This window comes from Panicum hallii, chromosome 8 (genome assembly GCF_002211085.1).
Source record: "Panicum hallii strain FIL2 chromosome 8, PHallii_v3.1, whole genome shotgun sequence".
Classification (NCBI taxonomy): domain Eukaryota; kingdom Viridiplantae; phylum Streptophyta; class Magnoliopsida; order Poales; family Poaceae; genus Panicum; species Panicum hallii.
Genome location: NC_038049.1, coordinates 14,380,316 through 14,395,173, shown reverse-complemented (window position 1 = coordinate 14,395,173; position 14,858 = coordinate 14,380,316). Strand labels below are relative to the sequence as shown.

Sequence of the window (14,858 nt, the reverse complement as noted above, 5' to 3'; positions counted from 1 at the left end):
GGCGCCGCGCAGCAGGGGGCGCGGGCGGGGGAGCGCCGCCGGCAGCAGGGGGCCCGGGCGGGGGAGCACCGCCGGCAGCAGGGGCGCGGCCGGAGCACGGTCTGGAGGGGCCGCGACGGCGTACAGGGAACGATGGATTTGGAGTTCCACGGTGAGAAGAAGAAGAAATTTGGGGGCGGAAGGGAAGGAAGGACGGGGATTTTGCGAGGGAAGGGCGCGCGCGGGGATTTCGCCAGGGAAGAGCGCGCGCCGGAGGCGAGCGCGGGAGGCGCACGGGATCCCCCGTGAAACGAGCACGGTCACAGTGGTGGTTTCACGCTATTTCCAACGTCTTGTAAACGAGTTAGCACAGTGTCGTGGCCATGAAACTGTTTTTTTCTCTTTCTTCATTAAATTAGTGCCACATCATCAAAAATGCTGATGTGTCATGGTAATTAATGTCATGAAACCCTCCATGAAACTCCTATTGTGAATAGCCTTAGTATGCGTTGTGAGCCTGTAATAATGTAGTGTCTTGTGCAGTCTGAAAGCAAGCAGACAATAGAAGTATAGGAGACAGTAGACAGACGCCCACGTGCTGGCCAACTGGGTCAACCAGTTCCACTGGTTTCAGGATTTAAATTTTTTCGGGCCAACCCAGAACCAATCAATAGATAATTGGGTAGTATGGATCAGTGTTTGGGTCAACCAAAACCTGCAACTTGAGTGATGCCGGGATGGAGTTGGATAGTGAGGCGAGGCGAGCCGCAGATGGGGCCAGCAGCGGCCTAGATGGATGGGGCGTGTGATGGAGGCTTACGAGATGTGATGGGGCGCTATAAGAGCCATGACATTCATAAATTTAATAAAGTATACCAAATGAAGCAAACAATTACCTCAATTAATTTTTCTAGTAAAACTTTATTGGAGATGTTATAAGGATATATTTGGGTGCTCAACCAAATTTTAGAATTTTCTTAGAACACGTGGGTATTATTAAATTTTAGAAACCATAAAATGGCTATGAAAATTGGAGTGCAAAGTATACAAACTTTGAATTCTGCCTTCCAAATTTGCATGTAAAGTAAAAATTTATGAACGTACTTGAATATGTATTTTTGTACAATTTAAATATCTTTATATCTTGCAACACATGTAGTTCAAATGTGAAGCAATACCAATAAGTAGGTAACAACAAATTTAAAATCACAAAAAAGGTATACTATTGCATAAAAAATGTAATTAAATTATTCCATGAACAAGCATATTAAACAATTCTAGTACTTCCTCCGTCCCAAATTACAATTCGTTTTGGCTTTCCTGGGCAAGAGAAACATACAATATAAAAAAGTCGTGTACAGCTGCTGCTAGCAGGAGCATACAGTATGAAAAAGTTGTGTACAACCACTGCTAGCAGAAATGACCACTACTGATGATTTCTCAATGATTATTGATAGTAAGTTTACTTTGGTTATGTACAGCCACTGTTACCAAAGGAGGACAGTGAATAAATCTGTTGATAGAAGAATAAGATAAAACTGAAATTCAAACTGATTAGAATACCTATTAAGGTATATGTGATTGCCATAGCCAATCTATTTGCTGTTTGAACTATGTTCAGGTTTCAAAGGAACCATCACTCTGACCATCGAGTGCCTCTTCCTCATTGTGGAACTTTCTGCTACAACTGAGATGAGCTTCTTCTTTTCAGCTAGCTGAATAAGTTACCTGCATATCATCATTCAGACCATGGATAGTTCGTTAAGCAATACAACAAAACACATGATGTACAGATAGTAATATACAAGTAAATAGCTAGTAAAATGGATATAGAACTGACTTGCAAATAATTTCAGCAAACCTATCTTAAAAGTTAAAATGAACCACAAGTTCCAAAATGCAGAATATACTGAGAAACAGGCCAAGATAGTTCAATGGATGAAGAAATTTATTAGTTTAGGACAACACAACTTTAAGTATCAGGTGTTTACAGTAGACTTGAAAGAAATACTAAAATGATAAACTGGAACTAATATAACTGAAACCTATGAACACCTGGTTAAAATAGATTCAGAAGGCAGGTGCACTAAACAATTAAATTTGCAATTCATACTTATGAATGACTGTTATAGATAGAATTTAAATGACAGTCATATCCTAATTGCCATCACAAATCAGAAAATACTCCTGAGTTCTGAGTCCCATGCATGATTTCAAATTCTCTTGACGAAACCATCTATGATTTATATTAGTATAAATATGTAGTATTTTGCAAACGTTGATCAGCATGGATGCTAGGAGTAACAGCAAGGCCTTGAGAATGTGTTATGTTTCTCCATAGTCAACAAGAGGCAATACTCCAGGGCATGAGCACAGCAATGAGTGCTACAGGTACAGATCGAGTTGTGTTTATAAGGATGGCACTCTGCTAGAGCTCTGTGTACAATTTGTTGCTAAACATGGGGTGCGCATTTCGTCGAACAGGTAGTGAGCACCGGCCATGGCAAACGTCAGGAGCAGAGGAGGGGCGTTCTTATTGTAGAGGTAGCTGCAGCCGTGACCCAAAGAAGAGGATGCTGAGTAAGGACTAACCATGGGGGCAGAGGCCGGTGACAGGGGGGTTGCTTCATCTGCTGTTGCAGCGGCGGCGGCGGCCGCCCGGTTTGATCCAGGTCGTGGCCGGTCATATGGGGCAGGAGGGCAGGTAAGCGAGGGAGGGGAGAAGCGGAGCCTGAGGCTGCGCAGGTGGGCTGGGTGCATCGCCGTGCGGAGTGGAACGCGGAAGATGTTGTTGCCCCCGCCGGCACCGACGAACTCCGGCTGGCGGCGAGGCGTGGCGGAGGACGCAGGTTGGTTGGAGAGGGAGAGGCGGCGACCTCGAAGGAGGGAGGGCGTGCCGGGGAAGGCTCTGGAAACGCTTTGCTCGCTTTTGGATGGTCCGATCAAAATCCCATCGCCGCGCCTCCTCGCCTCCTCGGCGCCCTCGCCGGTCGCCTGATCGGCTGGAGTCCAGCCGGATCTCCTCTCGACATCTCCGATTTCACTTTCACGGTAAGCTGAAACACACTGTAAAATCAATTTAGTTGGAGACTTCGAGTTATCACTAGCCTGTTCTAGATGCTAATTTGATAACTAATTTTTAAAGGACAATCATGGTACTTAAAAGGAAGACACTTGATTCCTTTTACAAGAAACATAGTGCGGCTGATTTGCTTGACCCACCCCTGGACAAATTGATCCGGCCTTTCCTTCCTCTGACTCTTGAGATAGATGAAGTTGCTAGTTGGGTCCAGAACAAGCAGCACCTAATTAAGGTTCAACGAGTTAATTTTGCAGACACTAGTGTGTTGATCGTAGAACGAGATCCAGGTTTACGTTGCCAAATTCATACTTATCCCCTTGACAAGCAAGAACAAGTTATCAGAGCATTAGATTATGTCTATCACAAAACTGTTGTATTTTGAATTATATGAATGCATTTGGAACCTTTGGACAGTTGCGGTTTCTATTCATGGTTGGAAGCTGACGCATCGTAGAAGCAGACTGCAGCACCTCATATGCCTAGATTTAGGTGCAATACATAATTCAAATAAAAAATTGCTCTATTTTAGAAAACAATTATTCAAATTAAATTTTAATTGCACCGTTGTGTTTCTAGGATGAGATTTTCAAAACTAGACCACACTTGATTATATTTATATGATATTTTTCTTAAATATTTTTATTTGTTCCAGAACAATTTATTTTTTCTAAAATATTTTATCTTGTTCTCGAACATTTTGTTTTGTTCTCAAAATAATTTCTTTTTTAGATGGTATACATATGGAATATTTTTTATTAGCTCTAGAATAATTTTATATTTTGTAGGGTGAATTATGAAATTTTTTCTAGTTTCACCATCAAATTGTTCTAATTAAAAAAACCATCCAAAAATATTTAAATATGATCTTATTTTAAAGATCTAATCATGAGAAATATAATAACACAATCAAAATTTAATTTGAATATATGGTTTATAAATATGTTTTTTTTCTAATGCATATGCTAATGGTAACTTACATTCTCGTTTCTTGATGTGCAACAGTGGTGGCCAGCTCCCGTCCTTCTGCGACAGGACAACAGCCGATCGTGCGCGTTAGGAATAGAGGCGCCCGCTTCGCTCTGGGCGGCCGTAACACTCGATATGGTGCAGGATCTGCTCCATGCGGTCGCGGAGATCGATTCCAGTTTCGGCACCCACTCCCGACGGACACGGCATTCAATTTCGGCAGCGGCGCGACAGCCAGCCAGCTACTCCGAGAGGTATAGATGTCCAAACAGTGCGGGCCGCCGTTTGGCCCGAGGCCCGGCATGGTTTTAGCCCGGTACGACCCCGGCACGACTCGGCCTGCCCGGGCCGGCCCGACGCGACCGGCGTGCCGTGCTTGGACGCGAAGGCTGGCACGCCGGGCTGGCACGAGCCCGGCACGGTGCCAACAGCAGGCACGGCCTCGGCCCGGTAAGAAATGAGGCCCAGCCCACCTAGCCGCCAAGGTATAAATACCCTCCCATCCGTCCCCCGCTCTCACGCCCTAACCCTAGCACTCATTTCTCTTTCTCCCCTCTCCCGAGTCCCGACCGCAGCCGCAGCCGCTCGCCCTCTGCCCCTCTCCCAGTCGCCACGGAGGCGACGACGAATTGGCATAGCCGCCTCGCCGGCACGGCGGCGCCGCACAGCTCCTCGTGGATCTCCTTCCGACCTTCCCTATCCTGCCTCTCCTCTTCTCATCCTCTCCCTGGCGTTCCTCCTCTTGCCTAACCCTAACCCTAATCCTCCATCTATCCGTCATTTTAGTCAAGATCTCTCCATTGTCCCCTCGTCGGCAACTCTGGTGCTCCGACGGTTGCGCAGGCAACGTGCTCTTCGTCTCTAGGCTTCTATATTCGTCATGGCTTGTAACCCTAACCCTAATCCTCTATTTGTCTCTCATAGGTGCTGCTCGATGCTTGCATCGAGGGTGTGCCGCGTGCGCCGTTGAGGAACCGGAGGCACAGAGGAGGTGGCGGCCATGGAACTAGATCGGGCCGCCGAGGATGAGGAGTTGATGCTTCAAAACCAGAACGACGTAGAGGATGCTAGGCGCTTCATCCTCGGTAGCGGCAAGCATGCTGCTATCGATGTGGATGCCGATGCGGGAACAGGGGCGGGAACGGGATCCTCGAGCCCGACTGACGCAAGCATGGCTTCGGCGGTTGGGGGAGGAGGAGGATCTAAGAAAAGGTCCAAAGCGTGGGACGACTTCACAGAGGTCACCACCATTGAGAAAGGGATAAAGGTAAGAATCGCTGCCATTAGCAATCACTGCAAGCAAACCCTGTCTTCTAAATCCTCTTCTGGCACTGGACATTTGCTCCGCCATAATTGCCCTGCTAAGAAAGAAAAGGAATATACTGGTAGAATTCAATCTGTTCTTAAATATAATCCTGATGGTTCTCTTGTGCGTTGGGAGTACTCTGATGCAATAGCACGTACTGAATTATGCCATTTGATTGCTAGAACTGATCTGCCTCTTTGTTTTGCTGAATCTGATGCATTTCAAGAATATATTGTGAATGCTCATAATCCTAGATTTGTTAAGACATCTAGGCAAACTACTGCTAGAGATTTGATCAAACTTTTTAATGAACATATGGAGAAACTTATGGAAACCTTAAAAAATTCAGTTTCATCTGTTGCTATACTTCTGATATATGGTGTGGTAAGGCTAAAGAGGACTACATTAGTGTGGTTGCTCATTTTGTCAATTCTGATTGGGGGTTAGAAAAGAGGTTGCTTGGTTTAAGGCCAATTGAAGTGGCACATACTGGAAGGAATATTGCTGATAGAGTTGCCATGGTGGTAGATGATTATGGCATTGCTGATAAAATATTTTCTATTGTTCTTGACAATGCCTCAGCTAATAGAAGTGCAGTATCTGTTCTAAAACCTGTGTTTTCTAAGTACATTGGCCATTTAATTCCTCCTGAGGATAAAGAAGATGACTTATCTACTATTTTCATGCATCAGCGCTGTAATTGCCACATTGTTAATCTTATTGTTAAATCTGGTTTGAAACGACTGAAGCATTATCTTGATGATTTTAGAACTGCAATTATATTCTTAAATTCTTCAAACCAACGTATTGCTGCATTTAAAAGCTTTTGTTTGAGTTTAGGAGTGCCCCCTCGCAAGTTTGATGTGGATATGGATGTTAGGTGGAATTCTACTTACTTAATGCTTAAGCATCTTGTTCCTTATCGAAGCACCTTTTCTGTCTTTATCCAAACTAACTATCCAGCTAAGAAAGATGACTCTTTTTTATTAACTGATGACTACTGGGATGTTGGTGAAAAGGTATTATCATTCCTCAAATTGTTCTATGATACATCTGTTGCATTATCTGAAATTTATTACCCCACTTCAACATTAATGCTACATCATATACTTAAAATTGCTAGACATCTAACTGCTTTTGAGAATGATAGACTGCTAAGAGATGTTGTTGTTCCTATGAAAATAAAATTTTTGAAATATTGGAGGAACATACCCATCCTATATTGCTTTGCTTTTGTATTGGATCCTAGAGCTAAAATGAGGGGGTTCGATAAGCTTCTTGTGAAGTTATCTGTACTAACGGGCACAGATTATTCAAGATATTCTACATCTATTCGTTACAAGATAACTAAGATTTTTCAGATATATGAAATGAAATTTGGTGCTGCACTCTTGAGTGCACAACAACATAAATCTGCTGGAAACGCAGGTAATGTTTCAGAGGCATGGGATGACGTCTATGAAGATGATGTCTTGCCTGGAAGGCCAGCAGGTACTCATGTATCTGTATCATCTACTGCTTGCTGTTATATCTGAGTTGTCTTCATATCTTGATAGTGATACAGTCACCCAGTTTGACTCTGAGTTCAGTGTTCTAAATTGGTGGCAACGGCACAAGTTGACCTATCCTGTGCTTTCTATACTTGCTAAAGATGTTCTAACTGTGCCTGCTTCTACTGTATCATCAGAGTCAACTTTTAGTTTAGCTGGTAGGGTGCTTGAGGACCGGCGGCGGCGGCTAACTTCCGATATGGTTGAAGTCTTGTCCTGCATAAAGGATTGGGAGCTCGCTGATATGCGAAGTCAGCACACTGTGGAGAAAGAGACCAAGGAATTTGAAGCCACCTTTGAAGCAATGTACCTGGTGGATGAAGATGTCAACAACAATAGGGACGAAGAGCGGCAAGAAAGAGGGGGTGGAAGATCTTTCCTCTCTAGGAGCTAGCTGTACTCTTTTTCTTTCTAGGGTTTTCTCACGAGGTGTGAGTTTTTACCTAGGAAGGTTTTTAATGAGGCAGCATTGCACTACGGCTCCAATAATATTCATTTGTCATTTCTGTTGTGTTTGTGACTTTGTGTTAAATTCTGTTATTCTTGGTATCCTTGGATTGAAACATGGGATTGCGTTAAATTTTATTATTTTTGGCATCCTTGTATTGAAACATGCAATTTGAGGTGTTTTGAAGGTGCTGGCCGGTGGGCGGCACGGTACTATAGGGCCGGCCGGGCCACCGGCACGGCACGGCCCGATTTGGCCCAGGTCGTGCCGTGCTTGGGCAGAGGCAGCGGCACGCGGGCAGGCACGACACGGCCTGATAGATGATTCGTGCCGTGCCTGGCCCGGCACGGGCCCTGCCGGCACGGCCCGCACTGTTGGACATCTATACCCGGAGGTACCATTGCAGATGGACGAGGAGCTCGCCCGAACAGGGGCCGCGATACTCGCAGTAGTGGCGCGAGGCGGTGGCGGCGCGGTGAATGAGATGGACGGGGGCGGTCAATGGTAGAGGCAGGGCTCCGTTTCCAGGGAGCTTAGTTCTTTCACTTCAAGGAGAATTTTACTATTGCTATTAGGAGTATTAAAAAAATTTATTTACAAAGTTTTATGTTAATTCGCGAGACGAATTTAATAAGTCTAATTAATCTATATTTTGTTATAATGATACTTTAGTAAGCATCCACTAATTATGAATTAATATATCTTATTAGACTCATCTTGCGAATTAATCTAGAATTCTGCAATTTGTTTTATAATTAAACTTTATTTAATACTTTTAAATGATAGGATTTTTTTATGTGCCAAAGCTAAAGTTTAGCCCTCCAGAACCAAACATCTTCTAAAGCATGCTGTTGCCTGTAGGTGAGGAAAACAAGGATAAAGTAGTCTTTTTACGTAGCTTTCCATTAAAATAGAATATAATAATGAAAGTAGTGTCTAGCATAAATTACTATAGAATAATAGTGTCTTTTGGAAAGATAATTCTTTTTAATGGCTTGCGGAAAAGTCAGGTTTTAACGGTGTCTCGTGCTCAATTTTGCCTAAGGTCTGAGGCCCTCCGCAGCGTGGAGCGATGCCCTGAAAAAAGTGAGGCCTAAAACCGAAGCTTGTAGGTTCACCGCTGCTCATTTTTCAAGCGCAGGCACCGGTAGCTGCAATGTGGAAAGTGGTCTCTCCAGATGAAGCACTACTCTAGCAACACACTGCGGACTTAAGGCTTTGAAGGTCTTATTTGTTATTATAGTATTTTTCAGATACCCTTAGATCAATAAAATGTCAATACGTGAGGCCTGCGGGAGACTTTTCTTGAGAGCGCGCCCACGGGCTAACCATATTCGAGAGCGGCGTGCGGGCGTGAGGAGAGGCTCGCAGGTTGCACACAACCCGTTCGATGGAATGCCGCACCAAACTTGGGCCCTTGCTGCGCGCCAATGCCGCGCTCCGTGTGCTCCCTCCGGGCAGCCACCGTAGAATCCACTTCCCGCCTGGCCCGGCCTCCTCCTCCGACGAGGAACAGTACCGCCCCCCAGCATCGCGGCGCTGGTTCCACGCCGCCTACGCCCGTCTCCTCCGGCACGCGGGTTCACTCAACGGCGTCGACCACGCGGAAGGCCTCCCGCGGCACGCCGCGACGGGGTCGGTCGTGGCATGCCCGCACGTGGCCGCGCGGGCGGCACACTTCGACGCGCTCGCGGGTGAGTTCGTCGCCGCCGCCGCCGCCGCGAGCCGGGGCCACCCGCCGCCGAAGATGAAGGGGACATCGCTGAGCTCGCTGACGCGGGTCTGCGACGTGCTGGGCGTGTCGGCGCAGCGGCGGAAGAGCGTGCGGCTCACCGTCTGCCCGCAGGTGACGCAGCACCACGTCTGGCGGGGCGCGCTGGAGGCGGTGCTCGGCGATCTGCAGGCCGACCTGGCGTCGCTGGACGGCCCGTCCCCGGCGACCCAGATGGCCGAGCAGATCGCGTCGGCCTGCACGCGCTTTTTGTCAGGCACCGCCGACGCGGCGACGTCCTCGACGCCGTCCTGGATGCGCCCGACGCCGTTCAAGAAGCCGGCAGAACCGCCGCCTCCGGCCAAGAAGTGGCAGGAGGTGCTGGACATGTTCACCGACCTCGCAAGGAGCCTGGAGACCGACGACCGGCTCGCCGGGCACGCGCAGAAGGTGGAGGCCATGAAGGAGGGGCTGTACCAGATACGCGACGTCGTCATCGAGCGCGACATCGCCTTCAAGGAGGCGCGCCGGCAGGACTGCCTGGTGCAGAGGAAGCTGTCCAAGAGCCTGGGCCACTCCTCCAGGTGCCTCTACACGCTGCTGCTCTTCTACCTCTACGGCACCGTCCGGGACATCGAGGTGCACGTCGGCAAGTGTGTCTCCGGCAAGGGAGGCAGGGATGTCGCTGCTCACGCCGCCAAATTCATTACCGGCGGCGACGAATTGGCGGTGAGGGGCAGCATCAAGCAGCTGAGCCGCGCTCTGGGCGTGTTTCGGTTCGTCTGGGACGCTGCAAATACTGAATTTGATGCTGCCAATGACAATGGCAAGGATGCTGTTGTCAAGAAAAAGAATGAAGTTTCAAAGGGTGTGCTAGAGCTGCAAGGGCATCTCTGGGGCTTTGGTGTTGAGGAGAAGGCAGTGACATACAGGGGAGATGTGTTCCATGTGCATCAGATCCAATTACCCTGAATCCCCTTTCTGCAACACATCTTCTGCAAAATCCAGCCATATGGGAAAAAAAAGCATATACAGATGCGATCTGAATTGCTATTCCTTTTGACTAGAGCTCTTCTCTGAATTTGTACAAAGGCGATGCGACTGCATCCTGTGTGAAAGATACATACAGAAAGGGCGAAACAAAAAAAGGGGGGAGTTCCTTTGTCCTTCTAACAACATAATCTATGGAACATTTTTTTCCTTCCTGTGTACAAAGTATTACTTCCTTTCGGAACCTCTACAATCTTCTTGGGTAATCAAAAGTTTGTGTTTTCAACTGAGAGATGTCGAGCCATGGGTCTGTGAGACCGCTGCTTGGTCGCATTGGATAGAGCGCATTGTTGATAGGACTGTAGTTGGCTGCTCCAGCTGAATAGGCTGGGTGAGGAGGCGATGGCAAGCAACTCCGGTTGGACTGCCTGTACTGCCGTAGTGGGCTAGAGCAGGGAGAGACAGGCAGGGACATATTCATCCGCACATTGGACGGGTTGCTGCACATAACAATATTTGTTAGTCAATGGATGAGATGTAATTTCTGATAACTCAAGACAGAAGGAGAACATACATAGCTGCAATCCTGCGATTTGATGTTGAAGGAATGGGGGATGCTGGGTCTGGCAAGTTTCTTCTTATCATGGTATCAGGATCTCTTAAAGGAGATAAACTTCTGTATGATGAAATTGCAATGCTTGTCTGTGCCTGAAAGAAAAACATATTGGTAAGAAATCATGAAAGCACACATTGAAATTTGAAAAATGATCAACATAACAGATTGTTATAAATTGTGTTTATGTTTACAGTTTTCTTATATTTATACATGGATTATCTTCCATCTAGCTCTAATGAGCACAAGCAGATCTCATGCGGAGCAGCTATTGACAGTATTAGTCAAAAACTCATATCTCATAGGCAGTATGTGGGAGTCGTACCATGGTGTTTTTTCCCTCGGTTGAAGTAGGAAACACATCCCTTGTGATGCCAGATCTGGAACTTCGAAGTGTAGCATATTCCTTGACAAAAGGATGATCCATTAGCTGAGCAGCTGTAGGGCGGGCAGCAGGATCACGCTGCAAACAGAGTTTCAGAAAGCTTTTCGCCTCGGAGGAAAGATGATCTGGGATATCAGGTATGTCTTTGCTGTTCCCAATCTTAAATATTGCAGCCACCTGTGAAAACAATCCAAAACTTAGCAGATAATCAATGGAAGAAGAAGCATCATAACTTCATAACCATGTAAAGGGTCAGATCCAATATGTCAACAACTCACCCCTTCGTACTGACTCCAAGGAGGTTTTGCTGTTGCCATCTCAAGAATGGTGCAGCCAAGGCTCCAAATATCAACTGAAAGGCTGTAGCCATTACTATTCATAATAACCTGAAAAGTTTTGACATAAACAAAGTTGAAGACTGCAGTTGATAACTGTTCACTAGAAAAGAATTGATAAGTAATTTAAACTTCAAAAAGTAGCTTCACCTCTGGTGCCATCCAGTAAGGGCTCCCTTTGAATGATCTGATAGATGTATACGCTGATATCTGCGTAAATGTAGCAAATGGTTACTAAAAAACATATGAAGATAAGGGAGGTATTTTACAATTTAACTGTCAGATAATCGACAGAGCATAGTACTTACATGCTTCGCCATACCAAAGTCGGCAAGTTTGATATCACCATTAGGATCGACGAGTATGTTTGCCCCTTTGATATCCCTGTCAGAAAAGGTAAACAGTCATGGATAAGTAAGAGTGATATGCAGTTGCATGAAAGAGGAAAGACAACTGTAGCTGAAGTGTTGATGATGTAAATGACTGCCAAATACCTATGCACTGTATTCCGCCCATGCAAGTATGCAAGGCCAGAAAGGATTTGTGCTGTGTAACTCCGAAGAACTGCCTCCCCGAATGGACCATATTCTTGAAGTAACTTATGGATAGAGCCCCCAGAAACATACTCGAGATAGACCGAGAGTGTCTCATTAGACTGCATTGTGGTATGAAGAACAAAGATTAATATGACTTTTGTGTCAATCCTTAATCTCAATGCGTTAACTGTACTGCTCATGAGCATCTGTGGTAACTTATTATGTAATCACAGAAGACCATTGTTAGTTTAGTAATTACCAGATCACTGCCATAGTACTGCACAATGTTCAGATGTGACAGCTGACTCAGCAGCACAATTTCCTGTACATAGGAACTAGTGTCAGTAGGATAAAAATAACAAATTCTTCTAGGAGACTGATGCTGATATATCCATTAGTTCCACAATAGAGTTACCTGATTTAGCTGCCTGAGACACTCTTTTGAGTTAGAATCATCAGAAATGACCTTAACCTCTTTAATTGCACACATTTGTCCGCCTTCACTGAAAAACATACATTTTGAATAATAACTCAGTATGACATAGAAGTGTAAATTCATCTTCTGAAGAAATTGAGGAGAATATAGTGCTTCAAAAGTAAGCTATGCACCTGTTGAAACCCAGATATACTTGCCCAAAGGTCCCACTACCGAGCAACTTCCCCTTCTTCCACTGTAGAGAACGGGAAGGTAAGGATGGAGAGCCTGGAGGAAGGGGAAGAGGTTGAGGTGAGCTTGAGCTTCGTGAATCATCCTGCCATGCAGTAGGAGATGCTTGGCATTGCCCAAATGTTCTTGATGGCACAGGGGAGGTTGAATAGTGATGTCCTCTTGAGCCAGGGGGAGAGCTTGGCACTTGTGTACTGAACACAATTTCTGTTGATTTCCGACCACGACAGTGTGTAGTTCGATCATTTGCAAGATCCAAATTTTGAAGGTGAAATTCTTTCCTTGGTGAAACTGAGGTTTCAGACAATCGGGGATGCTCCAAAGCCTGATTATTTGTGAAAATACGCCCTTCCGCTACGACATGACTTTGTTTCCGAGATTCAATTGCTACTATTCTGCCGGGAAGAGTGCTACTTGTTTCTGACAACCTGTCAAATCAGACATGAAGAAACAAATTTCAGCTGTAATGCATATATTTGAACTGATGAGCAAACAGTAGTACTTTGTTCCTCCATCCTGGAGATTCGTATCTCAAACAGTATTATTTGTTACAAAAGGACCCCAATTATTTCCTTAGACAACTATTGTCTCCCACCTTTGTAATCATGCAAGGACAGAGAAAAAGGGGGATATTTTCTCATCATACAAAATACCTTAAAAAATGGGTGAGTGTAGAAATTTTTTATTAAATATTGCTCCAAAATGGAAAAGGTATCCATTTCTTATCTCTGAAACTAGACTAGCGAAACCAAACCCATCACGGAAATTCACCCAAATGCAAGAAGATCAAACAAGTTTCAGAATTCAGAAGCAATCATCAACAAAAGTGCTTTGTCAATAGGATAATAGAAACCGTAAACCAACTGAACTAATTCCCCAAACAGCCGAAGTATACTCTGAACCGACCAGATTTCAGAGAAGTAATTAGACTGTAGATGGACAAATCAGGAGGCGAACAGTTGACACCACTCTGAAATCTGAATTGAGCACGCCTAGAGATTGAAAAACGATCAGATAAACATCAAAATTTCAGCTCAAAAGTCCCCGCAGCGAAGAAGCTATCATAGAAAGGAAACACCAAATATTTCGAATTGTAAAAGAAACAAATCTCAACACGCAGACCCATCAGTAGGACTCCTATAGCACAACTCCACTCCCCCAGATTGCTCTGAATTCCATCAAAAGGGCAACCAGGACACAGAAGCAAGCAACCAGAGGACCAAATTCTGACACCGTCCACAACGAAATCTCAGCCAAAAAAAGTAATAACAAGCTGCAGGAACACCAGCATGATTGGCCCCCCAAAACGAGCGCACTTTACACCGAATTCCGCACGGGAACCGCACCACCAAACGGCCCAACTTTAGCGCTTCCCCCGTGAGCCAAACCAACCACCCAAACCACCAGGCCAACCGGATGCGCCGGCCGCGTCTCACCTGTAAACCCCGAGATCCAGCTGCTCGTCGGACGCCGCCGAGGACCCCAGCGAGGAGTCGCCGCCGCCTCCGCTGGACGCCGACGCCGAGGCCGAGGCCGGCGCGGACGGCAGCGGCGACGGCAAGGACGCCGGCCGCGGGAGTGGGAGCCCGACCGCCGCCGCCGCCTCCGGCTGCTGCTGCTTCCCGCGGCCCCCCGCGGCGAGCAGTGCCTCGTCGAAGCTGCTCGCCTTCTTCTTCCCCTTCCCCGCCGCCTCCTTAATTTCTCCGGCCGCCGCCGCCGCCGCCGCGCCGGCCTTGCTGGACTTGCTCCTGCCCCTGCCCTTCCACCACACCGCCGGCATCCCGCCGCTCCACGGTGCCTTCGCAGAGAGAAAGATGTCTAGAGAGAGAGAGCGCGCTGCGCGCTGTGTGTGTGTAGAGAGAGAGGGGGAGGGAGGGAGGGAGAGGCGTACACGCGCGAGGAGGGGGGGCGGGGTTGCGAGCTCTTGAGCAGGTTGTAACGACCGGGGTCGACGTTGCGGGGCCCACCTGTCAGCCGCCGTCGCCCGCGGTGCGCGTAGGCGCGTAGCTAGTGGCGCCCGCCCGCTGCACACGTAGCCGTGGGGCCCGGGGCTGGGCCGGGGCGGCTGGCCGTGGGCCCGATGGCGGGGGCGGGGCCCGCGAGGCGGGTGGGGGCCAGGTGGGTGTCGTCGTGCTGCGTGGGTGGTGGTGGTGGGGTAGTGGAAGGGGACAACTGGACGGGAGGGGTAGGCTGACGTGTCCGGCGGGTTGGGTTGGGTTGGCTGCTGCGCACAGTGTGGTGATGGAGTGGTTATCGCATCGCTCTGCAAGGCGCCAGCGCCAGCGCACTA

At 47.1% G+C, this 14,858-nt stretch overlaps 3 protein-coding genes across 3 annotated transcripts; 1 reads left to right on the top strand and 2 right to left on the bottom strand.

The window, feature by feature from the left end:
• Window positions 1–1,276: 1,276 nt before the first annotated feature.
• LOC112903623 lies at window positions 1,277–4,331 on the bottom strand. Its single transcript, XM_025972865.1, has 3 exons — window positions 4,220–4,331; window positions 2,572–3,092; window positions 1,277–1,707 (listed from the first exon to the last, which is right to left on the bottom strand). The coding sequence occupies exons 1-3, from the start codon at window positions 4,329–4,331 to the stop codon at window positions 1,687–1,689; spliced, it is 654 nt and encodes a 217-aa protein (XP_025828650.1). The 3' UTR covers window positions 1,277–1,686.
• Window positions 4,332–8,594: 4,263 nt separating this feature from the next.
• LOC112902461 lies at window positions 8,595–10,285 on the top strand. The gene has a single exon (XM_025971555.1). It carries the CDS (start codon window positions 8,722–8,724, stop codon window positions 10,012–10,014), a length of 1,293 nt encoding a protein of 430 aa, XP_025827340.1. The 5' UTR covers window positions 8,595–8,721; the 3' UTR covers window positions 10,015–10,285.
• Window positions 10,059–14,460, bottom strand: LOC112902460 (mitogen-activated protein kinase kinase kinase 3-like). Its single transcript, XM_025971554.1, has 11 exons — window positions 14,005–14,460; window positions 12,511–12,996; window positions 12,317–12,404; window positions 12,161–12,223; window positions 11,860–12,020; window positions 11,674–11,749; window positions 11,516–11,575; window positions 11,309–11,416; window positions 10,971–11,207; window positions 10,607–10,740; window positions 10,059–10,532 (listed from the first exon to the last, which is right to left on the bottom strand). The coding sequence occupies exons 1-11, from the start codon at window positions 14,346–14,348 to the stop codon at window positions 10,280–10,282; spliced, it is 2,010 nt and encodes a 669-aa protein (XP_025827339.1). The 5' UTR covers window positions 14,349–14,460; the 3' UTR covers window positions 10,059–10,279.
• Between the last annotated feature and the right edge of the window lie 398 nt (window positions 14,461–14,858).